Source organism: Callospermophilus lateralis, chromosome 2, assembly GCF_048772815.1.
Source record: "Callospermophilus lateralis isolate mCalLat2 chromosome 2, mCalLat2.hap1, whole genome shotgun sequence".
Lineage (NCBI taxonomy): Eukaryota > Metazoa > Chordata > Mammalia > Rodentia > Sciuridae > Callospermophilus > Callospermophilus lateralis.
The window spans coordinates 194,561,401-194,587,453 of NC_135306.1; the positions used below are offsets into that span (position 1 = coordinate 194,561,401).

Below are 26,053 nucleotides of genomic sequence, written 5' to 3' on the forward strand. Positions count from 1 at the left end.
TTTTACAAATAATATATTCTAACTTACATGAAAGAAGATTGTACAATAAATAACATCATGCTTCTATGTTCAAACGATACATGTTCATCCCCCCAAAGTTAAAATCAGCATACTATGGTGATAAAGGCACATTGAGGTTTGTAACAACACAACTCACAATAGCCAAGTTATGGAACCAGCCTAGATGCCCAACAACAAATGAATGGAAAAAATATTGTATAAATACACACTGGAGTTTTACTCAAACATAAGGAAGAATCAAATTATGCCATTAGCTGGTAAATAGATGAACTTTTAGAATATCATGTTCAGTAAAATAAGCCAGACTCAAAAAGAGAAGGTCAATATCTTTCTCTTGGGCTGGGGATGAGGCTCAAGAGGTAGCGCGCTCACCTGGCATGTGTGCGGCCCGGGTTCGATCCTCAGCACCACATAGTTATCCGCCGATAACTAAAAAACAAATATTAAAATTAAAAATAAAGAAGCTCTGATTTGTTAAAAACTGTTTTTTTTTTTTTTAATATTTTTCTCTTATATGTGGGGAACTAACCAAACTAAGGGAGCAAAGAGAGTTGGGGGAGAATCCCATGAAAGAAAGATTGGTGGAGTAGAGGAGGGAGATAGATGGGGAGGAAGGAAGGATGGGAAAAGAGGAACCTACAGAATGAAATGGAGCAAATTATGCTATGTTCAAATATGAATAGACCTCAGTGTATTTCACCTTTATTTACATCTATAAAGCACTAATTTAAAAAATCTAAAAGTAAGTAGAAGACCACTAGAGTAGAGGAAAGAGAACAGCAGTAGGGAGGAGTTGAAGGAAAGAGAAAGTTTTATGCACTAAAGTGGAACAAATTATTTTTCATGTTTGTACACTGAAATGGACCCCAATATTGTCTAAAACTGTAATGCACTAACAAAAGGAAAGAAAGATGAAAAATGATTGCATTAGGAAAGTATTCCTAAGTGTCAGGAAATTTGAATTGTACATAGTAAGTGAGGCAGAATCTGATTAAGAAAACAGGAGGAGGCTAGATGGGAGAGGAGGGGGCATTAGGATCAAAGGTGCGAAAGTGAGGTGCCCATAGTGTGAGTTCAGAAGAAATTAAACTGCTAGTTCATGTAGGATCTGCTTTCGAGTGGCTGAACAGGGCTAAGGACTAGGAACAGTTCTAAATCTACCTGTAAGTTCCTTTGCTCAGTTGAGATGTTTGTATATTCTAACTGAATAAAGAATTTAGAAGTTCAGGAGTTGAAGCAAGTGAAGTTGTGTCCAAAACTAAATTTCTCATTCAGGGATCAAGAAGGATTCAAAGCTACTATGTGTACAGAGGAATCGCAGAAATGACCATAGGACCAATTGTGTTGTTTTGGAATAAAATTTAATTCTGTGTATGAGTAATGTTTCCTGTGTCTAAAGCATGGAGCTGCTTTATTTCCTAAGCACTTTTATTTCTCCAGTTTCACATGTTATCAATCTTATTATTTTGAAATTTTTACTTAAAGATTTAATATTTAAAAAATCACAAAGTTAGTTAATTTAGTCAAATTGAAATAGTAAAGAAGGGGTAAAGGTTGAAACACAGTTTTGTACTATAAAACACTCTCCCCAGAGTTAGTCTGGAATTAATCTGAGTGCCCTTTGATACTGGGAACAGAAAGTTATCAATTGCTTTTAATTTCAACTAGATTCATCTTGAGTATTTTACCTTGATTCATCTACTATTTTACTGGGGAATTTTTCAATATTTATTTTTTAATATTTATTCTTTAGTTGTACACAATACCTTTATTTTGTTTGTTTATTTATTTATTTATTTATCTTTTCTATTACCTAATTTATCTTTAATATCATGTAACATGTGAATGATGGAATGAATTCATAACATGCCTCTTTGCTGCTTCCCAGAGTATTTTAAAATATGTTAATCATCCAATCACTTTGGCAGACAGTTTACAGTTTCTTCCAGAGATAAACATGAACTTACCATATAATTCAACAATCACACTCCCAGGTATTAACAAAATGAGTTGAAAATTTATGTCCACATTAAAAACCTGCACATAAATGTTTGTGGAAGCTTTATTTATAATTGATAATAATCAGAAGCAATCAAGATGTCCTTTGGTAGGTAAATGAGAAAACAAAATATAGTGCATTCAAACAATGAAATATTTTTGGCATTTTTAAAAAAGCAATAAGTGATCAAGCCATAAAAAGACATAAGGAATCTTAAATCAGTGCTGCTACTTGAAAGGAGATCTGAAAAGGTTACATGCTATTGTATTCTGGCCGTATGATTTCCAGAATGATATTATAACGTGTAAATTGTTCAACCCAGTCCCCTCTTCATTTGTAATGAATTCAGAAATATTTCAATTTCATAGAATCAACTTCCTTATAAGTTTTAAGGAAATCCACATTAAGCATTATCTCCTTGACTTAGGGGAAGGAAAATAAGGCATATTCTGTCAATAGATAATTATACAATAAAAAAGCAACTCAAGAAACAAAACAAAACAAAACAAGGTGTTAGGAAGCAGGGGAAAATATGGGTCTCCAGATGTATTGAGAATATAGTGGCATAAAATGTGGAAAATATTTGTTCCCATGACATTTTAAAATTTTCAACAGTAGTTTCAGCTTTAAGGAAAAAATGAGCAGAAAGTCCAGGAAGTTCTCATGTATGTTCTTTATTATTAATATTTTACATCATTAAATTATTAAATTAAATAAAAACATTAATATTGTTAATAACAAAATCTATAGTGTACATTAATTAGGGTTCACACATTGTGCATATTCTCTGGGGTTTTTAAAAAATATTGTTTTACTTGTCAATGGACCTTTATTTTGCTTATTTATATGCAGTGCTGAGAATCGAACCCAGTGCCTCACACATGCTAGGCAAGCGTTCTACCACTGAGCAGCAACCCCAACCCTATTCTCTGGGTTTTGACAACTGTATGATCACTTATTGCTTTTTTAATGCCAACAACGTTTCATTGTTTGAATGTACTATATTTGTTTTCTCATTTACCTACTAAAGGACATGTCCTCATCATGAAAGTCTCCCACAAAGTAGCTTCACTACCCTGAAAATTCTCCTTGCCCCACCCATGCAGCCCTCTCTCCACTGAACCCCTGAGAACCACTGATCTGTTTAATGTCTCCTAAGTTTTGCTTTTTTGTTTCTTTATTTTTATGTGGTGCTGAGGATCAAACACAGGGCCTCCCATTTGCTATGTGAGCGCTCTACCGCTGAGCCACAACCCCAGCCCCATCAATATTTATTCTTCAAGAAAGACACATAAATTGTTTAACCTATAAACCCAATTTAAAGGAAGTGTTGTTGTTTTCCTTTACCATAAAATGCCAATTTCACACTTACAAAAATGTCATTTTTAAAATGTTTCCCTCAAACATTTACACTTAACCAAATTTACTTTTTTTTTTTTAAAAAAAAGAACTTTAAATCAGACAGTATTTTGTTTTCATACTAACTTGACAAAATAGTAAATTACCAAGTTCTTAGATTAAAACCATTCTGTCATCTTTATTTTCTATATATAATCACTGAAGTGAGTGTGCTTCCTGTATTTACATGTTCTAAAACTCTTCATATTAGTTATAATCCTACTCATAATCTTGTTATTTAATCTTTTCTCTCTTTATTTGCCCTTCCTTCTTTCCTGCATGGTTGCCTTCTTTTTTTTCTTCTTCTCTCTCCTCCTTCTCTCTCTCTTTTTTTCTAGCACTGCAGATTGATTCAGTGCTTTACCACTGAAGTACGAAACATCCCTTTTTACATTTGAGATAAGCTCTCACTAAATTATCCAGGCTGACTTCAAAGTAGTGACCCACTTATTATTTTCTAATTATTGACTAATTATTGTCCTTTTAATTTCTTAAATTTCATGCTTCATTTCATTTATGAATTTTTTAAATGCTCAAATATAGGACAGCAATGAGTAAGTTACCAACATTCTGAGTAATTAATTTTGTGCTACCTTTGCTAGTAATGTTTACTGATGCTAGTCAGCAGAGTTGATGCTCAGCAACCACTTTAAACCAATTTTATTATTATACTATTATTATATTGATTTCTTGTATAATGGATTTCTAATGCCACTGAAGGTCTTTTAGATAAAAATCCTATCACAAGTTAAAGCTCATTATTTAACTTATAGAGTATAACTTTTCATATGACACAGAGAACTTTCATAACGTAGCCTAGCCACTAATCCTAAAATTTATAGTTAAATTATCATTAAGGTTTTCTTCTTTATGTCATAATTCATTGCTCAGAATTATCTCAGTTACTGCATCCTAAATTATTTTTACACATGTAACCCTGCTCACACCATCTAATTAAACCACAAAATAACTACATTTCTGACTCATTTTTGCACAACAGAATTAGTATTAGATAGTAGTTATATTTTACTCCTAAACCTACTTATGTTATTCATAAAATAACACCAACAGTATAATTAATCACCGAAATCAAGTTCTAGCTCCATGATTCTACACACATTTCTTGAAAATTTATCTAGGATGTTTGACACCAGACTTTTTTCATGGCATTCTTCATCTCTGTGTTTCTCAAAGTATAGACTAAGGGATTGAACATAGGAGCAATGATGGTGTAAAATAGTGCAAACACTTTATCTTCTGGAAAAGTGGTAGGAGGTCTAAGATAGACAAAGATTGAAGGTCCAAAAAATAAAATTATCACAGTAACATGAGACCCACAAGTAGAGAGGGCTTTGCGCCTTCCTTCAGCTGAATGATGTCTTAAAGTGCACAGTATGATGACATAAGAAACAAACAAAACCACGAATGTCACTAAGGTAACCATTCCTGAATTAGCAACCACAAGGACACCAGCAGTACTGGTATCACTGCAGGCAACTTTTAACAAAGGAAAAATATCACAGAAATAGTGATCGATTTCGTTAGGGCCACATAAGGGCAGCTGGATTGCTATAAACAACTGAGGAAAGGAATGGACAGCCCCACCAGCCCAAGCAGCTAGAACCAGGAGATTGCACCTTGCTTTGCTCATGATAATCAGGTAGTGAAGAGGTCTGCAGATGGCAACATAGCGATCAAAGGCCATGATTGTGAGGATGAAGACTTCGATGCTTCCAAAAAAATGTATGGCAAATACTTGCAACATGCAGTTACCATAGGAAATGGTTTTCCTTTTCACAAGCAGATCACCAATCAGTTTGGGTGTCACACAAGAAGTATAGCAGATGTCCATAGAAGACAAGTGGCAGAGGAAATAGTACATTGGCTGGTGAAATAGAGGGCTGCACCGAACAGAGATAAGGATCAGAAGGTTTCCCACCAAAAGGGCAACGCAACAGAATAAGAAAAGCACAAAACATGATGTTTGTATGCTCCGTTCATCAGAAAGCCCTAAAAGAATAAATTCTGAGACATTCCTCTGGTTTTCCATGTATCTCAGTTTGTCTTCTAAAATGTGAGTTAGTATCTGAAAAGAAAGAACATGTGAATGTGCTATGGCAAATTTATATACACATAAGCAAATATAGTCATTCACAAATTTAAAATCCATACCTTTAAAATCACTTTGGGTGATGAAAAGATAATAGGTATGGCATTAAAAATGAATCATACAGTGTACAAAGAAATATTTCCAACTATACACGTCTATTCTCAAGAAAAAATATTTCACCCATTTTCTTTTTTCTTTACCCAATTTTTAATTTTCCTCCCATTATGACATTAGTATTATTGTAAGCATTCCAAATACACATGTGCAAATACATATATATATATGTATATATATACATATATATGGCATTATGTATAAACATATATATGTATGTATATTTGACATTTTGTATAGATTATATAACCTATGACATATATTAGTACAGATAAAAAATATTTACATAAGCCTTACTAACAGGTGTTGATGGATGTATATGTATTCATATGTAATATAAATAATAATTTATATAATATAACAATATTATATAACAAAATGGAAATGATTATCAGGTTTATTGTGCTCAAGAGTTTACAATGACAGGGGTTGGGTGGGGTTGTAGCTCAGCAGTAGAGCACTTATCTGGCACATGTTTGGCACTGGGTTTGATCCTTAGCACCACATAAAAATAAATAAATAAATATCCAACTACAACTAAAACATATTTTAAAAAGTTAATAATAACAGGACTTTAATATTTTTTATTTATTTACCAGAATTTTCTTTATTCTTTTACAACTAAGGGGATTATAATGAGATGGCATTTTAGTAATAGATAGGTAGTTTACCTAAAACATAATAAAGATTATAGTTAGAGAAATAGGCTGGTAAACAAATTCTCCCATCAATTAGAGTACCCAAATTCCTGATTTTCAGTAAAGGAAGCACAGATCAAGAGAATCCAACTATTTCTTTGGATCATAAAATACTGCCCTGTAGATATTATGGGACCAATATCCTGGTTCTCAAGCTATCCTGATTTAAGCTATTTGCATGCTTGATACCAAAGCAGAATAGGGTGCGATGTAGGGTGGCAGTGAGAGGAAATGCTTCAGAATCCTCATCTCAGCCTGCAAGAAGATGCAAGCTGACAGATAACCACACCAACCACGTTGTCTTTCTGAGTATTTATGTGAATGTGTCTAGAAGTTAACATAAGCATGTGACCCAACATTCTTTTTGCCTTTTATTGATACATCATATTTATAAATAAGAGGGGGGTTAATTTTGCAATATCCATACAAGTACATAGCACAGCATGAGCAATTTTATTCCTCAATGTCTTTTCTTTCCTTCCCTCCCCCCCCAACACCATACCAATAACCTCCAGGTCTCCTATGTTTGTTAATTATTTAGTATTCTAATCAATTCTGTGTAACTTTTTGTTTTTCAACTTAGAAAAATATGCATTTCTTAAATTCAGATTCTGACTTGTTTTGTGGTCATAATGGATATTTTACTCACAAAGGCTCTTAAAATGTCATCCTGTGTATTTAGGGAACATGCTCTCATTATCACTGCTGTTAGCAGAGGGAAAAGTCATGTTGAATACAATTGGTGAGAACTGCTGTCCTAAGTCATAATATTAACTTGATCATAGCTTTTCAATTTTTAAACTAATTGGCATCATAAATTGTGACAGTATAATATTTCATATGTGCATTTGTTTCATATGTGGCTAGAATTTTGTCAACAAAGTGATTGAAGCATGGAGAAATAAAAAAAAAAACAAACTAGATAGTGAAGTGCTTCGACTTAAATAGTTATTCTACAGCTATTAACATCTGAATATATAAAAATAACCAAGTACCTATATGTTTATAATATTCAGAGATTATACAGTAAGTGGACTTTATCCTTATAATTAGATTATTTTCATTATTACAATAGTTATCTAGGATTAGTGTAAAAATTAAAATCAGAGTAATCTTACTAATATTTTATGAGAAGTTAATCACCCAATATAAGCATAGATACTGTGTAAATATTATCTTCATTAGTTTTATTAAGCATTGGCCTAATACATCAGACATTTTTATACATCAGAAAAATTTAACAAGGAACCCAGTAAACAGAATTAACTTTCTTCCCTTCTATACCACTTGTGAATCTTGACATAATTGTTAGCTTCTTGTAAGTTTCATTTTCTGCATCTATAAATTGAGATATTATCACACAATGCAGAATTATAATAAGGAACACAGAAACATTATGAAAACATCTTAGTCTCATACATGATTAACAATCACACATTAATCTTATCTTGGGTTTTGTATGAGCAGTTTCTGACATTGCCATGCACATGTAACATAACAAAACAGATATACTGAGGGTAATAAGGAGAAATTTCCATTTCAACAACCCATTGCTAAAACTAAAATTACTGTGAGATTTTTTTTTTTTTTTGGTTTGGGTATTGCTAGTGACTAACATAAACTTTTTTATGCATTTTAAAATTATACTCAAATTATTACTTGATTTCTTTGGTAAGGTTGAATACAAAGTTTACATTCTTCTTGATTTTACTATCAAGATAATAAAAATAAATGCTCTTATAACTTCAAATTTGCTACATCTGGTATCAGAACACAACATGCAGTAAACTTACCTTAGATGAATCTGATGATTATAATGCACTTTAATGTGGCACGTTTTTTGAAAGTTGGAAATTATTTGTTCCTGTTTGAAGATGTCAAAGTTAAACCAGGCTGTTCAGAATATGGGTAGGTACATAAAGCACTAAGTTGGAACTCAATGAAGTTCACTGCAACTTGAAGATTTTAATGAGATCTTTGCCTCACCTATTTTCCTTTACATCTGTTGTTCTGCTTGTTAATAATATGTACTAAAAACTTAAACTAGATATCATGTTTTCATAGTAATCAAATTGCCTTATATTGTGAAAGAAATCATAGTGTTCAATACAGTAGAGAAAGGAGATAGAGAGGGTAGGTGGAGGGCATGAGAAAGTACTGGAAACACAATCTATCACATTATGCTATGTCCCTTCACACAATGAATCCCACTTATATATACAATGTTAATGTAGTAATTAAAATAATGAAAACCGTAACTGATGGGAGATCAGTAGAGTAGTGCAAATGGTTCATGCAGGAGGTGAAAGGAGGTGAATGAAAAGGAAGGTACTGGAGAAAGAGAGTCAACAAATTATGTTGTCTGTATGTATAATTACAATGCACCAATGAAAATATTCAAGAAATTATATTCTTAAAAATAAAATTAAATAGAGTACATTTAAACAAGATGTATAGCCTCCATAGCAGTGTCATGGGTAATTGGCAGACCATCAAGGCTGATTCACTGTCAGGATAGCAGTAGACTGGGTGAGAAAGGTTGTTTCCTGCCAATTCTTCTCAAGGTCTCTAAATCTAATAGCATACAGAGATTTGTAAACACATTTAGGTTAATTCTCTTCCAAGCACTTCTGAATGTTAGCAGTCTTAGAATCTTTTGTAGGTTTTCATCCATAAATATTCATTAATCATTAAAAATGCAAGCCTCACAGAACAAAGAAATACATTTTGAATTTCTCAGAAAAGCAAATGCCATTTTAAGTCTTAGGAGTGATTCATTTTATACCTATTCCTGATGAAATTTTGGTTCAGAAGAGCAGAATTTAAACTTTGTGACAATATAAGAATTAATAGACGCAAACTCTAAGAACATGCATTCCCAGAGGCATAAACAGATATTCATCAAGTGCCCTGGTGCCTCTGTGCATTTACTGGTTGTAACTTTTCTTTTCACCTACTTTTGCCTGGATCAACTTTGCTTCTCTGGAAAAGACAAGATGCTGGTTACACAGAGCACTTCAGGAAATTCTGCCTGCTTTATGTTCATCTGCATTCTGAAAGAGGGAGGAAAACAAAGCCTGTGGAATAGTAATAGGTTATTTTCCAGGAATATGTGAGATGGGGACGAGGAGGAGTAAAGAGAAGCAGAGATAGGAATTTGTCATTCCAAACTTGGATTGTTATCAACAGTAATATCCAGGCTTAATGTAGATTGTTCAGTGAAATTGGTAACAATCAAGATCAGGACCAAGACCTAGCTTTTCTTGCCAAGAACATTCATGTGACTCACGGCTATGGTGTGGATGATAGAACTGAAAAAATAAACGTATTCCATGATGTTCCCCATGCATATACCAGGGTGGAAAAAGTATATAATTAACGCCAACATACTGATAGTATGAGAGGAAAACCACACTGATTGCACATTAAAAATTTATTCCTTCATTTACTTTCATTTTTAATTTTGAAGGAGAGTCTTGCTAGGTTCCCCAGGCTGATCTCAAACTTGCCATCACCCTGCCTCAGCCCCATGAGTAGCTGGGATGTCATGCACACTGAGCCAGTCTAAACTGGGTAATTTCTTAGTGGGAATATGGAGAAAGTACAAGACTTAGAAACTTAGAAATTCACAACCCACTTTATATGTTCTTAATGTTTACTTTTGTTCTTAACTGAAATTCTGCTTACTTATAATGCTCAGTAAGTTTTAAGTATGATAAAACTTTTTATAGTAAAAATTATCATATGCTACTAAGGTGTTCAAATATTCAGAATGAAATTTATAGAATCAATGGCAAAAGCACGTTCTCACCCCAGCACAGCGGGTGATGGGACTCCCCACAACCAGAGGAACATAGTAATACAATGACCATCAGGTCTCACTGACAGGTTGGATTTATGTGAAGATCAGGAAATGTTCAGCCGCAAGATACTCATTTGAGCAATGTATCTCAGCATCAAAATACACAATACATTTAAGAAAATTATACAGTAATTCAACTTACCAAGATTAGCAATTCCCCCAAAATTTACAGATATTATAATGTTTAAAGGTTTCCAAGAGGAAGGGATCTCAAATATTTGCTAAAATTATCAATAACGAAGGAAGAATATACATTCATCCATCAGGGAAGCAGGCTAGGAAATCTGAATTTCAATCAAACAGCATTTTTAAAAAGAGCACAGACTAAATAAATGATCAAAAATATTTTAAATTCCTTCAAAATTTAATGTACATTCTTAAGTCCTAGCACTCTTTGCCTGAAGAAAATTAGTTTACCAAAAGCAACATATAAATTTAAATGTCAAGCAAGAATTAATATGTCTTTAAAAGCTCTAAGAAGTTATATTCCTGTCTTATGAGATTTCCAAACCAATTTTGGTTAAATGCATCCAAGCCCCTGTCCATGGTAATGGTTTCTGGTGCCCCTGTGTTTGTTTTCCTTCCACCTGTGGGTTAATCTGGCTCAGGTACTAGTTCCCTGGAGGTCCCATAATGCTGTAGCCATACAAAGCAGCTCAGGACAATTCCTGGTGCATGCTCTTCCAGCTTTCTGAGGAATGGGAAGGGAAATGACAAAGTCTATAATAGTATTATGTTACCTTCTAAGAACATCTGAGATGGGGATGTACAAAGAGAACCAGAGACAGATGTCCATATTTCAGATATGGTCTATTACTGAAATTCTAAGTAGTGGAGAGTTAATAGGTTAATAAAATCAATGAACTACAAGAGTACAACTAGTTATAAATTAACTGTTGACAGAGAATAACACTTTGGGCATAGATGGTTGAGGAATGAAAGAAGAGGAAAAGGAAAAATAAAAAATAAATTAATAAAGCTTCTTTTCCCATACATTGGACATGAGTTAAAGACTCTGTCCATCATAAGGTGAAGAATATATGGAATATTCAGAGGAAGATGGTACTCAAAGGGAAGCAAAGTTGTATTCTACTTGTTCTTCCTTCTGGGCATCCATGGTTGTTGATGCTCCACCCCACCCACACGCACTGATTCAGTTGGTGGGTAATTAACAACATAGACAAATCCATAGATTTTATGATTCCTCAGACTTATAAAACTTCAGGAAATCCAATTACATATACCTGATACAGTTGGTATTAAACAATTTATCAAAATAATAGTAATGCTTTTTAAGGAGATTACTGGTATTTTACATTCATCATATATTCTATACTTGTAACTTGACATAACTATTATTCACTCCATTAGATAAAAACACAGAATCTTCTAGAGGCTTAAGAGCTAGCTTAAACAGCTAGATATCAGAAAAAAAAATGATGAAATAGATTTTTCTGAAGTGTTTTCTTCAAGACTTTGAAAGCTAAGGATTCCTGAGTAAATGAGTTAGTACTTTAGTAAAAAGATTTCAAAACCCTGTGTTGTACAGTTTTTCAACTTCAACATTATGCTCATTGGTAACCAAACTTCACTCAAACTACTTTATGCAAGATTGCTTGTCATCCCTCTAACCTCCACACCCTACAAACACACACTCCAGGATACCCTAGAAATATGAAAGGTATTGCATTTAAGGCTTCAAATGTAGAATACAACCAAAGCCACATACTTTCTCTTGTAAATATTTTAATTTCAATGAAGTTCAATTTATCATTTATTAATGGCTCATGCATATGTTATTTCACTTAAAAACTAATTGTTTATTTAAAGATCATAAAATCTTCTACATAGAATTTTAAATGCTTTACTTTTAAATTTTCCATGTCTATGATCTATTATGAATTAAATTTTTACTGGCTGTAAGGTATAAAGGAGTTATTTTTTGTTTAATTGTTTGTTTATTCTGTATATAGTACAAAAACATCCACTAGTTTCACCACCTGTGTTGCAAAAGCTATTTTTTTCTTCCCAAATTCCTGACTTAACTTTGCTAAAAAATAATCATATAAGTCCAAATCTACTCTTGAGTTTCATTGTCAGGTCTTTTTATCATTTTTATGTTTTTGAAAATAGTATTTTTATATAAGATTATGATATAAGTTCTCCAAACTTATTCTATTGTAAGCTGTAGAAGCTAATCTTCTTCCTGTACATTTCCATATAAAATTATAAATTTTCAAAATTAGACAAGCTGCCCATTCAGATTTTATTTGAAATTGTTTCAATCCAGAGATTAATTTGAGGGGAATTTAGATATTCACAATGTTGTCTGGTTCATGAGCATGTCTATTTCTACTTATTTATGTCATCAGATTCTCTTAACAAAGTTTTCAGTTGGCAGTACACGTCTTGCTCACATTGTGTAACCAATGGCTGGGGATATAGCTTAGTGGTAGGGTACTTGCCAGCATGACTGAAGCTCTGGGTTCAATTCATAGAGTATTTACTAACAGTCATCCTTAAATATTTTATACTGTTAATGAAATTATAAACGAGATTTTAACTTGGTTATTATAATCATTTTGCAACCTATGTATAAGTGAAACCATCACATACAAATGTAACATAGACTTTTTAAAATCTATCATGTCTGGAAAAAAATAAAAATAAAACTGCAATTTTAGATTTTTAGTTAATGGTACAAACTACACAACTGGTATTTGCATACTTATCTTATTTCTCAAACTCACATTATAAACTCATAGTCACATATATTGAGCAAAACACAGTGAAAAGGTATTTAAACCCAATGAATTGATTGTCTACTTAGAAATTCTAAGAAATATACAGAAAATTTTATTTTAAGTAGCAAAGATTAATAGCCAATAAGAGTTCAGAAAACTCCTCTTTAGTTCTATATTTGAAAGATTTTCTAAAGAATAACCTATTTTTCATTAGTGTGTGGTAGATTTCAACAATTAAAGCTATTAAAAAGAAGGTAGGAGAATGAAAATATGAGCTGGACAAGAATATAGAGGCCCAAAATTTACAAGAAACCCTTCATCCTCTTGTGCCATGTACAGTACTAGGCCAAGTTCCCCTTGTGAGTTTAATTTTGTGGCTCATTGTATATCAAAAATACCATTAACTCCAAATAAAATAAGACCATTTCAGAAACTTTAGCTAAAGAAATTCTAATACATGTTTAGCAAAATCAAAATACTCTGGGTAAATTGGTGACACAGGTACATAAGAAATGATGACTATTTAAAATCTGAAATGCTTTGAGGTATAAAGGACGTGTGATCAAAACCACCAGACTTTTTCAGGTCTTAGAAAGGATATTAGAATACCCTGAAAGTATCTAAATAAGCTTTTCTAGTGGATATCTAGAGAAAGAGAAAGAGGGTAATAAAGAAGATGAAGAAGAATTATGTGGTCAAGGGAGGATGTCAAATAAAAACTAAATCCCTCTCAGTTAGTTTTGGCTTCTAATCCATGTTGAGTCCCTGACCAGGACTTCTAACCTACTTTCATGCTGGTATTTCTGATACTTCTCAAGTACCATGTTTCTTAGTATGAATGGGGGTTCATGTGATTTAAGATAATCATTTAATAAAATTTAGTAATGGTTGATATTCCCATGCAATAAAATTTGCTGAATATGTATGCTTATTCTCATATGCATGACAAAACATTTTATGTTTCTCCTACATATTAACTAGACAGATATTTTGGCATATACAAGGTATTGTGAACATGCTGGAAAGTGAATTCTAGGAGAAATACCAAGTAATTAAAGAAAAATTGAACCGATAAATTTTTTGTGGTCTAATCATGTAACATTATCAAAATTTATCCAATAAAACTCTGTGAACATTTGAGAAAAGCAAACAAGTGATAATAAAATGTTTTGTTTTGTTTTAGTTTTATTGCAAGTATTCTTGATAGAATGTGTATTTTCATGTATATGTTCTCAAAATCTGCAAGAACCACATGTCATAAATACATGTACAAAGTCATCACACAACAAAATTTCATTTCCACATGCCATGTTTCTGTATTGAAAGGAAAATCCAAATACTCTGCTGAAAAATAATACAATAAGGGAACTAAATAAAAGTATGGTTAAGATAACTAATCAGAGCCAACTTTTTTTTTTTTTGAAGGACATAATATTTTCCCAAGATAATGTAGAGTTTTGCATAGATTCAGGAGGGGGAAAAAGTGAACAGTTAATTATGTCAAAAGTTCTAAGATTTGAAAAGTGAATAAAGGAGACCCTGGTACTAAAGTCAAACACACAACTGCCTCTGTGACTTTTCCTTGAAGTTGACATGACTGACTATTGAGACAGGAATGATTCAAATTAGGAAAGTCAGTGTAAAATTAACTCAATTATTTTGTTACTAATGTTTGTTAATGAAAGGAGGAGATAATCTAGACACTTAAAAACAACACACATCATTAAATAAAAAGAGAAATCAGTACTTTAGGAACAATTCCACTCATAGGATCTATGACACTTAGATGATAGCAGACCTGGGGACACAAAAGAAAAGCATCATGAATGTCTCCTTATTTACTTTACTTATCCATGTGACATTCGAGACCATACCTTCTGCATGGCAATTTTCATCTCCATATTTCTGAGTGTATAGATGAGAGGATTCAGCATGGGGGCAACCACAGTGTAAAACACAGAGATTTCCTTGTCCTTGTTCTCACTACCTGCAGGTAGTACATAGGTGTAAATACAGGGCACAAAAAACAAAACGACTACCATTACATGAGAGCTACAGGTTGAGAGAGCTTTGCGACGCCCTGCGGATGACCTTGTCCTCAGATTATATAAAATCATTATATAAGAAGCTACTAGAACAAGAAAAATTACAACTACCACCATCCCTGAATTGGCAATCACTAAGATACTAACAATGTGAATATCTTTGCAGACCAATTTCAAAAGAGGCTTCACATCACATATGTAGTGATCTATCTGATTAGGGCCACAAAAAGGCAGCCTGAGTACCATGATCAATAGAGCAATAGAGTGCCAAAAACCCACGCCCCAGGCCACCGCAACCAGCAGGTTACACTTCTTCCGATTCATGATGACCATGTAGTGCAGCGGTTTGACGATGGCCACATAGCGGTCAAAAGCCATGGACACCAAGATGAATATTTCCACCCCTGCCAGCAAGTGGGCCGTGAAGAGCTGGGTCATGCAGCTGTTATAGGAAATGGTTTTTCTTGCTGCCACCAAGTCCCTGATAAGCCTGGGAACCACAGTGGAGGTGTAGCACAGGTCCATGAGGGAAAGGTGGCACAGAAAGTAGTACATGGGCTGCTCGATGAGGTGACTGCAGGTGATTGTGAGTAAAATGACAAAGTTCCCCATTAAGACTGCTAGGTAGCAAAGCAGGAAGAGGAAAAAGAAGAGTAGTTCGATTCCCTTATTTCCCCAAAGCCCCATGAAAACAAATTCTGTGACATTATTCGGATGTTCCATGAAGTAAACTGGAATCCACATACACAGCAGAAACTTAATTCATCTGAAATGAGACAGAACATAATATCTTAATAGCTGCTTTTATGTTTGGATACATTTATAAATTAAAAACATATGTAGTAGTAACAGATGTTATTTGGGGTTAATCTTTCAGAACTTTTTTTAGATAAAAAGAATCATTTTACTGCTCATGATATTTAATGAAAGCATGTTTTATACCTAGGACTTTTGTAAACCTTTTAAATGCATTTAGCTCTCATAAAAACACAGTAAGGTTCTGATATTCATTTTACACATGAAATAATAGAGAAATAGGAGGGGTTGGTTAATTATACAAAATCATTAAACTATTAGAAAGCAGACTCAAGATATAAACCTGTATCTGATTCCAGATTCCATGCATCTTAGAGCTGTGCAATATTTTCCATAGAACAAATGGAATTGCAGTTGTTTACACACCTGTAAAAAACAGGGGGTCTTTCATTTTATCTGTTATTTTTTTAACTCTAAAATACTAAGAAAGATATTTCCTTCTATATTTTACATAAAATTTATCCATAAAATTTGATGTTCATTTCCTATTACTTTGTAGCTTTCATCTCACTGTTAATTTATAAATCCAGTAGAATTAAGATTTATTTTTAAAGATGCAAGACACTTAATCATACTATAGAATATTTTAGTAGAAAAATAGCCTGATAATAGCTTCAGTGCCTTTCTGTAGCATATTTGGTCAAAGCTCACTAAATGGAGATGCTAAATGGAGATAAAGAACTCTGGGTAGCAATGTTGAACATCTAAATAGAGGGACACAGTGCATTATTGTATGAAAACTTACCTTTTTTCTAAGAATTCTGAAGTCATCTTTTACAGGTTACTGCTAATGCATTAGAAACATTTTAAGGATCTTGTAGTCTTCTGATGACAGTTTGAAGAACCTCATGTACCTTGCTTATTTAATCATAAGTTCAGAGCAGTGCAGCTATTCTGATACCATGAATCTGTGAATAGACAGCAAATACATCCAAACCATCACCTTTAACCAAGATCTCAATATCCTCATCAGCAAACCATTCATTGTTTCAGACTCTAATCTTACAGTGGAAACAGTGAGGAACCATTCTGCTGTCATGGGCAGGTCCCTTCATAATGAAGCATAATAGTAAGTGCCCCTCTCGGATGCTCTGCTAATTAAGCAGAGAAATGAGTTCATGCAATAAAATATAATACAACTTAACAAGTCCATAGAACAGACCTACCCTTTGAAATCTTTTTCAGAGGTGCAAACTCTTGTAAAAGGAAATGAATATCAATATTTTATCTTGATGCTTCCACCTACTGTGATTTTGTCTGCCACAGAGAAAAGTGTTGAAGTATACATTTTAAACACATGTTAAGTACATAGAAAAATATGATTGTTGCTGTGCTCATTTCAGATTCAAATTTTGTGGAAAAAAATATGTCAGTTTAAAGACAAAAGAATTTCTGAATAATTTCTCATTCAAACTATGGAACAAAACTGTAAAAAAAAAAAAAGTACAAAATTAAAACTGTAGAAAGTGGAAATCTTGCTTCAAAATATTTCCCTGATATTGACAAAAGCACCAGTACTTTTTAACATTGATACAGGATTGTCCTAGTTACAATGAGAGGATATCAGTTAGGATATTATAGAACTATGTGGACAAAGGTGCTTCAGAGCAGTTCCCAGAGCAGTTTTAGGAGCCCTCTGAAAAAGACACCTCATGTTGCAATATCCACCATTCTCTTCCTGTTTGTGAAACCTTTCTATTCTTACAATACTAAAAGTTTTCAATGTCTTTGTCTCTGCCTCTAAGATCTCTTTCTCTCTCTCTCTCTCTCTCTCTCTCTCCTCTTTCTCTTTTTCTTTCTCTCTCTCTTTCTGTTTCTCTCATCGAAACACAAGGGTATAGGAGTGAAGAATTTTGAGCTCATTTGATCACATACCTTTTACTTTAAGTCTATTTCCCCAAAGTTTTTCCTTTACTATGTAAATTTTTGGAGAAAGGTTCCTATGCAAAACTGTTCGCAAAAATATGTCAATTTCTATTTGCTAAAAAAAGAGAAAAGCCCATTGAAGTGTCATTCTTCAGAAATGGATGCATGACTAAGATCCAGAGAATATGTGAAATGATTTTATATGTTTTTCTGTGTAATTAGTCATCGTATTTTTAACAATGAAAAAAAATGTGAAATAGAAAGATGTAGACTTAATCATTTGACACAAAATGTTTTTGTACCATAATTATTAATATGTTTTGGGCATGATATTAAAATTTTTATTTATTTATCTATTATATATTCACCATGGCCCAATGAGATATATGCTATTATATTGTTTCCTCTGTTTGCAAATAGAAATATTACAACAAAATTCAAATAGAAAAGTCTACATCTAATCAGTATTTGTATGTTTCAAAACCTCATATTTTTATAATACTTGTCATATCACAAAATCAAAGGTTTAATACTTTTTCCCTCAAATGAATTTATCTTCAAATTACCATCCAGCTTTTCCTGAGTGTCTTTTCTTAAAAAAAGAACTTCCATTTAAAATATTCCAGAAGAATTTAAAATTAATAATTAAAATTAATATTTACTAAAATCAAATTTTATGTAAATAGATGTCCATAACCTCAAATATTTTCCCATTTTAAAAAATCTATGCTAATATTGTCTCTTATTTTATATTTCTCTGCAATGTCATGGTTGTTCTTCAGGCTGATTCTTCTTACCTTTCTGTGTAACATGAAACAGCAAATTGATATAGATACCAGCTGTCTTCCCTTTTGGATCTTCAATGCACAAGAAGTTTTTAGGGCTGCATTACTGGGAATACTTTGAAATAAAAGACTTAAGATGGACCAGAGGGAAAAACTCCCATAGGCATTTAATTTTTTCCCGAAAATAAAAAAGCCTATATAGTTATAATTGTAAAAATAAAGCCAGTAACATTGAAGTGTTCATACAGATAGCTTTAAGGCTTTCTTTTATTTCTCTTTAGAGTCTTGACATGAGTGATTCTGTAATGTTGTAGCATTGATAATGTGATAATTTCACCCTCTCAACTAGAATAATTTCCTTAAAGTCCAAACTCACTGATGTCATGTAATATACACTTAATAAATTGTAAATTCTTTATTACCTAGTTTTATCAATGAGCTAAGAAACTATCATAAGAGTATTAATATATACCCATCAATATTATCCTCAGAGTCATTGCCATTACAAAAACACTTCAAAATAGTTACTCAACATTTAATTATGCCCTTTGGAAGTTTAGAGCCCATGTTCACTCTTCTATGTTAATAGGTAGTAGTATTTGAATACTGATTAAGTATATATAATACTTATTTTTGTAAAATATATAGTAACTATTGTTCTTATTTTTATTTGTTACTCTTTTGCTTCGTTCTGTCTTTCATCCTCCTTGAATAAAAGAGGAAAAGAAGACTCAGTAGATGCTAAGGGAACAGATTACATAAATCACAGCCCTTAGTTCATGGCAGACCATCCTCATAGATCTATGCAAAGTCCTTCTACAGACATATTTTATTTTACAATTTTTATATTACCCCTTTCACATCTCCTTACCTTTCTGAATAGTCACTGTACTGTCATTAGCATAGCAAATCCCCGGAACCCCAGGATATCACACCTTCATGGGTTGTTTCCTATAGCTGTGCACATCTTGAAAATAGACTCTTTCTACACTCCTGTTAAATTATAGCATTTGACACTGCTCTCTCACTGTGCAATCCTAGCTGATATGTTTGTTTATAATATAGTCCCAAGATATATGGAACAATGTTAAATAAACCCACCTGAGGAAACAAATGAATTCACCTTCAAAGTGGAAGATTTCAATATCCCCATCTCTAATACTGATGGGTAAAGCTGGCACTAAGTAGAAATAACATAAAAGATCTAAATGACAACTTAAAAGTTTATAAAGGCATAGATAAAGCTATATATTGAACAAGGAATGCATATTCTTTGCATTTAATAATTAAATATTTATTTAATTAAGTATTAAATTATAATATGGTTTGGATCTAAAAATGTACCCCCAAAGAGCTCATGTGTTAGGCAATGCAGGAGATGTTCAGAGGTGAAATTATTAGATTATGAGAGCTATAAATTCAATAGTGCATTAATCTATTTGGTGGATTAATAATTTAAATGGAATCTTAGGTAGTAACACCAGGCAGGTAGCATGTGGCCGGAGGTAGTAGGTAACCAGAGACATGGTTTTGGACTATATCTTATCCTTGACTTTTGCTATCACTCTCTTGTGCTTTCTCTTCCTCCTCTTTAAAATATACAGCTGATAATAATGATTTCTAGTTCCACCCTTTTTGCTTCATATAATAAGACATCACTGTTTTAATGTCTGAATAACATTCTATTGTGGGTATATACCACATCTCTATATTCATTCACGTGTGGATGGGAATCAGGGCTGATTCTCTTTCTTAGGTATTCTGAATAGTGTCATATTAAACGTGAGTGTTTAGCTGTATGTTTGATTTGTTCATGTCATTTTCTTTGGATATATCCCCAGAAAAAGAGTTACTGGATCATACAGTAGTTATTCTTACCTGAGAAACTTATGTACTGCTATTCATTACAACTATATTCATGTATACTCTCCTGAATATGACACAAGGGTTCCCTTTTCTTCACAGCTTCATCAATATTTGTTGTTTTTTGACCATTTGAAAATGACAATTCTAATTGGGATAAGATGATGTCTATAAACAGAAGGGAATAAAACAATAAAAAGTTCAATGAATTTTTTTTTCTGAAAGGTAAAAAAAAATGGCAAACTTTTAATTCAGCCAACTAAGAAAAAAATAGCACATGAATTAGTAAAATCAGAAGTGTAACAACTGAATCCATGGAATTACATCACCAAAGACTTTGAGGAAAACTACAAGAAAACAAAATCACAAGAGAAAATGACCAATTATTTGATGTATAATGAGTAATTATACAGCACCACTATGGTGCATAACCTAGAAGAAATAGAAAAAGTCCTAAAAATTTAGGGCTTGCTAATATTCAATAATGAAGAAATGGAAAACCTGAGAAGATAAATATTAAGAAAAATGATTTATTTAATTGACACAGAAATCCTCCATATCAAGAATCAAAAGCATGTTAAATGATCATATATCTAGATGAAGTGGATTCGTCTTTGCCATGTAAAGGATGTGCAAATTTGTTTCGTACACACCAACAGAATCGAACATGAAAATAATGTGATTACCTTAATCAATATAGAAAAAATAATTTGTCAAAATTCAACTTCCATTCATGATAAACCAAGGAGCAGGGCCTCACCCATCACTTCTTTTTTTAATTAATTTTTTAAAAATTTATATATGACAGCAGAATGCATTACAATTCTTATTACACATATAGAGCAAAAATTTTCATATCTCTGATTCTATACAAAGTATATTCACACCAATTCATGTAATAACACCAGAGAGGTAGGGTGTGGCTGGAGGTAGTAGGTAACCAGAGATATGATTTTGGACTATATCTTGTCCTTCACTTTGCTCTCTCTCACTCTCTTATGTTCTCTCTTTCCCCCTCTTTCAAATATACAGCTTCTTCATACATGTACTTTGGATAATAATGTCCATCACATTCCACCATCATTCTAACCCCATGCCTCCTTCCCTTGCCCTCCAAACCCTCTGCCCTATCTAGAGTCGGACTATTCCTCCCATGCTCACCCTCCCTATTGCACTAGGAATCAGCCCCCTTATATCAGAGAAAACATTTACTATTTGGTTTTTTGGGATTGGCTAACTTCACTTAACATTATCATCTCCAACTCCATTTATTTACGTGCAAATTACATGATTTTATTTTCTTTTATTGCTGAGTAATATTTCATGTGTATATATGCCACATTTTTTTATGCATTCGTCCACTAAAGGGCATCTAGGTTGGTGCCACTGTTTAGCTATTGTGAATTGTGCTGCTTTAAACATTGATGTGGCTGTGTCCCTGTAATATGCTGTTTTTAAGTCCATTGGGTATAGACCAAGGAGAGGGATAGCTGAGTCAAATGGTGGTTCTATTCCAAGTTTTCAAATAAAATCTCCATACTGCTTTCCATATTAGCTGCACCAATTTGCAGTTCAACCAGTGGTATATGAGTGTACCTTTTCCCCCACATCCTCGCCAATACTTATTGTTGTTTGCATGCATAATAGCTGCCATTCTGACTTCAGTGAGATTAAATCTTAGAGTAGTTTTGATTTGCATTTCTCTAGCTGCTAGTGATGATGGACATTTTTTTCATATATTTGTTGAATGATTGTGTATCATCTTCTGAGAAGTGTTTCATCAGGTCCTTGGCCCATTTGTTGATTGGGTTATTATTAATTTTTTTTGGTGCTTGGCTTTTTTAGTTCTTTATATACCCTAGAGTTTAGTGCTCTTTCTGATGTGTGAAGGGTAAAGATTTGCTCCCAAGACGTAGGCTCTCTTTTCACCTCACAGATTGTTTCTTTTGCTGAGAAGAACCTTTTTAGTTTGAGTCCACCCATTTATTGCTTTTGATTTTAATTCTTGTACTTAAGGAGTCTTTTTAAGGAAACTGGGGCCTAATTCCACATGACAGAGATTAATAAATTTCTTTTATTAGACACAGGGTCTCTGGGGTCACTGGTTTTATTCCAAGGTCCTTGATTCATTTTGAGTTGAGTTTTGTGCATGGTTAGAGATAGGGTTTTAATTTCATTTTGTTGCATACAAACTTCCAATTTTCCCAACACCATTTGTTGAAGAGGCTATCTTTTCTCCAATGCATGTTTTTGACATATTGTCTAATATAAAATAATTGAATTTCGTGGGTTATTCTGTGTGTCCTCTATTCTGTACCATTGGTCTACCAGTCTGTTTTGCTGCCATAACTATGCTGTTTTTGTTACTATTGCTGTGTAGTATAGTTTAAATTCTAGTATAATGATACCACCTGCTTCATTCTTCTTATTAAGGATTGTTCTTCTTATTAAGGATTACACTATTCTGGGTATCTTATTTTTCCAGATGAATTTCATGACTGCCTTTTCTATTTCTATGAGGAATGTCATTGGAATTTTGATTGCAATTGCATTAAATCTGTATAGTGCTTTTGGAAGTATGATCAATTTGATAATATTAATTCTGTCTATCCAAGAGCAAGGTAGATCTTTCCATCTTCTAAGGTCCTCTTTGATATCTTTCTTTAGGGTTCTGTAATTTTCATAATATAGATATTTAACCTCTTTAATTCAGTTGATTCCCAAGTATTCTATTTTTTTGAGGCTATTGAAAATTGTGTAAATTTTCTCATTTCTCTTTCTGAGGATTTGTCGTTGATATACAGAATTGCATTTGATTTATGGGTCTTGAATTTATATCATGCTAATTTGCTGAATTCATTTACTAGTTCTAGAAGTTTTCTGGTGGAACTTTGTGAATCTTCTGGGTATAGAATCATATCATTAGCAAATAGTGCCAATTTGAGTTCTTCTTTTCCTATGGGTATCCCTTTAATTTCTTTTGTCTGTCTAATTGCTCTGGCCAGTGTTTCAAGATCTACATTAAATAGAAGTGGTGAAAGAGGGCATCCCTTTCTTATTCCCATTTTTATTGGGAATGTGCCTTCAATTTTTTACATTTAGAATGATGTTGGTCTTGGGCTTAGCATAGATGGTCTTTATCATGTTGAGATATGTTCTGGTTATCCTTAATTTTTCCAGTGTTTTGAACATGAATGGGTGCTGTATTTTGTCAAATGCTTTTTCTGCATCTATTGAGATGATCATACAATTCTTTTCTTTAAATCTATTGATGTGATGAGTACATTTATTGATTTCCATATGTTGAACCAACCTTGTGTCCCTGGGATGAATCCTGGTTCATGATATTTTGGTTATGTTTTTGTATTCAATTTGCCAGAATTTTATTGAGAATTTTTGCATATATGTTCATTAGTGATATTGGTCTGAAGTTTTCTTTTATGACTGTGTCTTTGCCTGGTTTTGGAATCAGAGTGATATTGACCTCATATAATAAGTTTGGTAGTGCTATTTTCAATTTCCTGAAATAAATTGGAGGGTATTGGTATTAGTTCTTCTTTAAAGGTCTTGTAGAACTAGGCTGTGTATTCATCTGGTTCTGGGCTTTTCTTGGTTGGCAGATTTTGATGGCATCTACTATTACATCACTTGAAATTGATCTGTTTAAATTCTGTATATCATCCTGATTCATTTTGGGCAAAACATACGACTCTAGAAATTTGTTGATGTCTTTGATATTTTCCATTTTATTGGAGTACAAATTTTAAAAATAATTTCTATTTATCTCTGTATTTCTGTAGTGTCTGTCATGACATTTCCTTTTTCATCCTATATATTAGTAATTTGAGTTTTCTCTCTCCTTCTCCTCATTAGCACGGTAAAGGGTTTGTCAATTTTATTTTTTTTTTTAAAAAACAAATTTTTTTTTCTGTCAATTTTTTTAACTGTTTCTTTTGTATAAATTTCATTCACTTTAGGTCTGATTTTAATTATTTTCTGTCTTCTGCTGCTTCTGTAGATTAGTTCTTTTTCTAGGACTTTCAGATGTAATGTTAAGTCATTTATTTGTTGACTTTTTCTTTATTTAAGGAATGAATTTCATGAAATGATCTTTCCTCTTAAAACTGCTTTCATAGTGTCACAGAGATGTTAATATTTTGTATCTGTGTTCTCATCCATCTCTAAAATTTTTTAAATCTCTTCTTTGATGTCTTCTTCAACCTATTGTTCATTCAGTAGCACATTATTTAGTCTCCAGGTGTTTGAGTAGCTTTTATTTCTTATTTTATCATTAATTTCATTCCATTATGATCTGATAGAATGCAGAGTAGTATCTCTACTTTTTTATATTTGCTAAGAGTTGCTTTGTGGCATAGTATATGGTCTATTTTAGAGAAGGATCCATATGTTGCTGAGAAGAAAGTTTATTCCTCATTAAAGGGTGAAATATTCTATATATGTTTTAAGCCCAAGTTATTGATTGAAATATTGAGTTCTATAGTTTCTTTGTTCAGCTTTTGTTCTGAAGATCTATCTAAGTTTGTTTGATAAACTTAGATGCTCCATTGTTGGGGCATATATATTTATATTGTTAAGTCTTATTGGTATATGGTTCCTTTGAGTAGTTTGTAGTGTCTTTTATCCTTTGTAATTGACTTTAGCTTGAATTCTATTTTATTTGAAATGAGGATGGAAACCCCTGCTTGCTTCCATAGTCCATGTGAGTGGTATAATGTTTCCTAACCCTTCACTTTCTTTTTTCTATCCAATCTGCTAGTCTATGTCTTTTGATTGGTGAGTTTAGACCATTAATATTTATGGTTATTATTGAGACATGATTTGTATTCCCAGGCATTTTTGTTTAATTTTGGTATTGAATGTGACTTTGTTTCTTCTCTGATTAGATTTTCCTTAAGTGTAACACCGCCCTCTGCTAATTTTCATCATTGTTTTTCATTTCCTCTTCATGGAATATTTTGCTGAGGATGTTCTGTAGTACAGGCTTTCTAGTTATAATTTTTTTTAACTTTTGTTTTCCATGGAAGGTTTTTATTTTATCTTCAAATCTAAAGTTTAGTTTTGCTGGAAATAACATTCTTGGTTGGCATCCATTTTCTTTCAGAGCTTGGTATATATTGTTCCATGATCTCCTGGCTTTGAGAGTCTGGGTTGAAAAAATCTGCTGATATGTTAATTGGTCTCTTCCTATATGTGATCTGATTCCTCTCTCTTGTGGCTTTTAAGATTCTATCCTTATTCTGTATGGTAGCCATTTTCATTATAATGTGCTCTTGGTGTAGATCTGTTGTAATTTTGTACATTTTGTGTCTAGTAATCCTCTTGTATTTGGTTTTCCAATTAATTCTTCATGCTTGGGAAATTTGCTGATATTATCTCATTGAAAAGATTGTGCATTCCTTTGGTTTGAAACTCTGTGCCTTTCTCTATCCCAATAACTCTTAGATTTTTCTTTTGATGCTATCCGATAATTCTTGTATGTTCTGTTAATGGTTTCTTACTATCTTCACTGTGTGATCAACTTTAATTTCCAGATTGTGTACTTTGTATTCATTATCTAATGTTCTTTATTCCATTTGATTTAGTCTGTTAATCATGCTTTCTATTTGATTTATTGTATCCTTCATATCAAGGATTTCTTGCTTTCATTTTTTTTAAGAGTTTCTGTCTCTCTCTTGAAGTTATCTTTTGCTACCTGCATTTTCTCTCTTATC

At 32.7% G+C, this 26,053-nt stretch overlaps 2 protein-coding genes across 2 annotated transcripts; both read right to left on the reverse strand.

The window, feature by feature from the left end:
- Positions 1–4,553: 4,553 nt before the first annotated feature.
- LOC143391686 (olfactory receptor 4P4-like) lies at positions 4,554–5,468 on the reverse strand. The gene has a single exon (XM_076844446.1). The coding sequence runs from the start codon at positions 5,466–5,468 to the stop codon at positions 4,554–4,556; it is 915 nt and encodes a 304-aa protein (XP_076700561.1).
- A 9,325-nt stretch (positions 5,469–14,793) lies between these two features.
- On the reverse strand, positions 14,794–15,714 carry LOC143390410 (olfactory receptor 4P4-like). Its single transcript, XM_076842804.1, has one exon. It carries the CDS (start codon positions 15,712–15,714, stop codon positions 14,794–14,796), a length of 921 nt encoding a protein of 306 aa, XP_076698919.1.
- Positions 15,715–26,053: the final 10,339 nt, after the last annotated feature.

What these genes read in the sequence shown, in the direction of transcription:
- LOC143391686 (XM_076844446.1), bottom strand. Translation starts at nt 5,468, where the DNA reads ATGGAAAACCAGAGGAATGTCTCAGAATTTATTCTTTTAGGGCTTTCT.
- LOC143390410 (XM_076842804.1), bottom strand. Translation starts at nt 15,714, where the DNA reads ATGGAACATCCGAATAATGTCACAGAATTTGTTTTCATGGGGCTTTGG.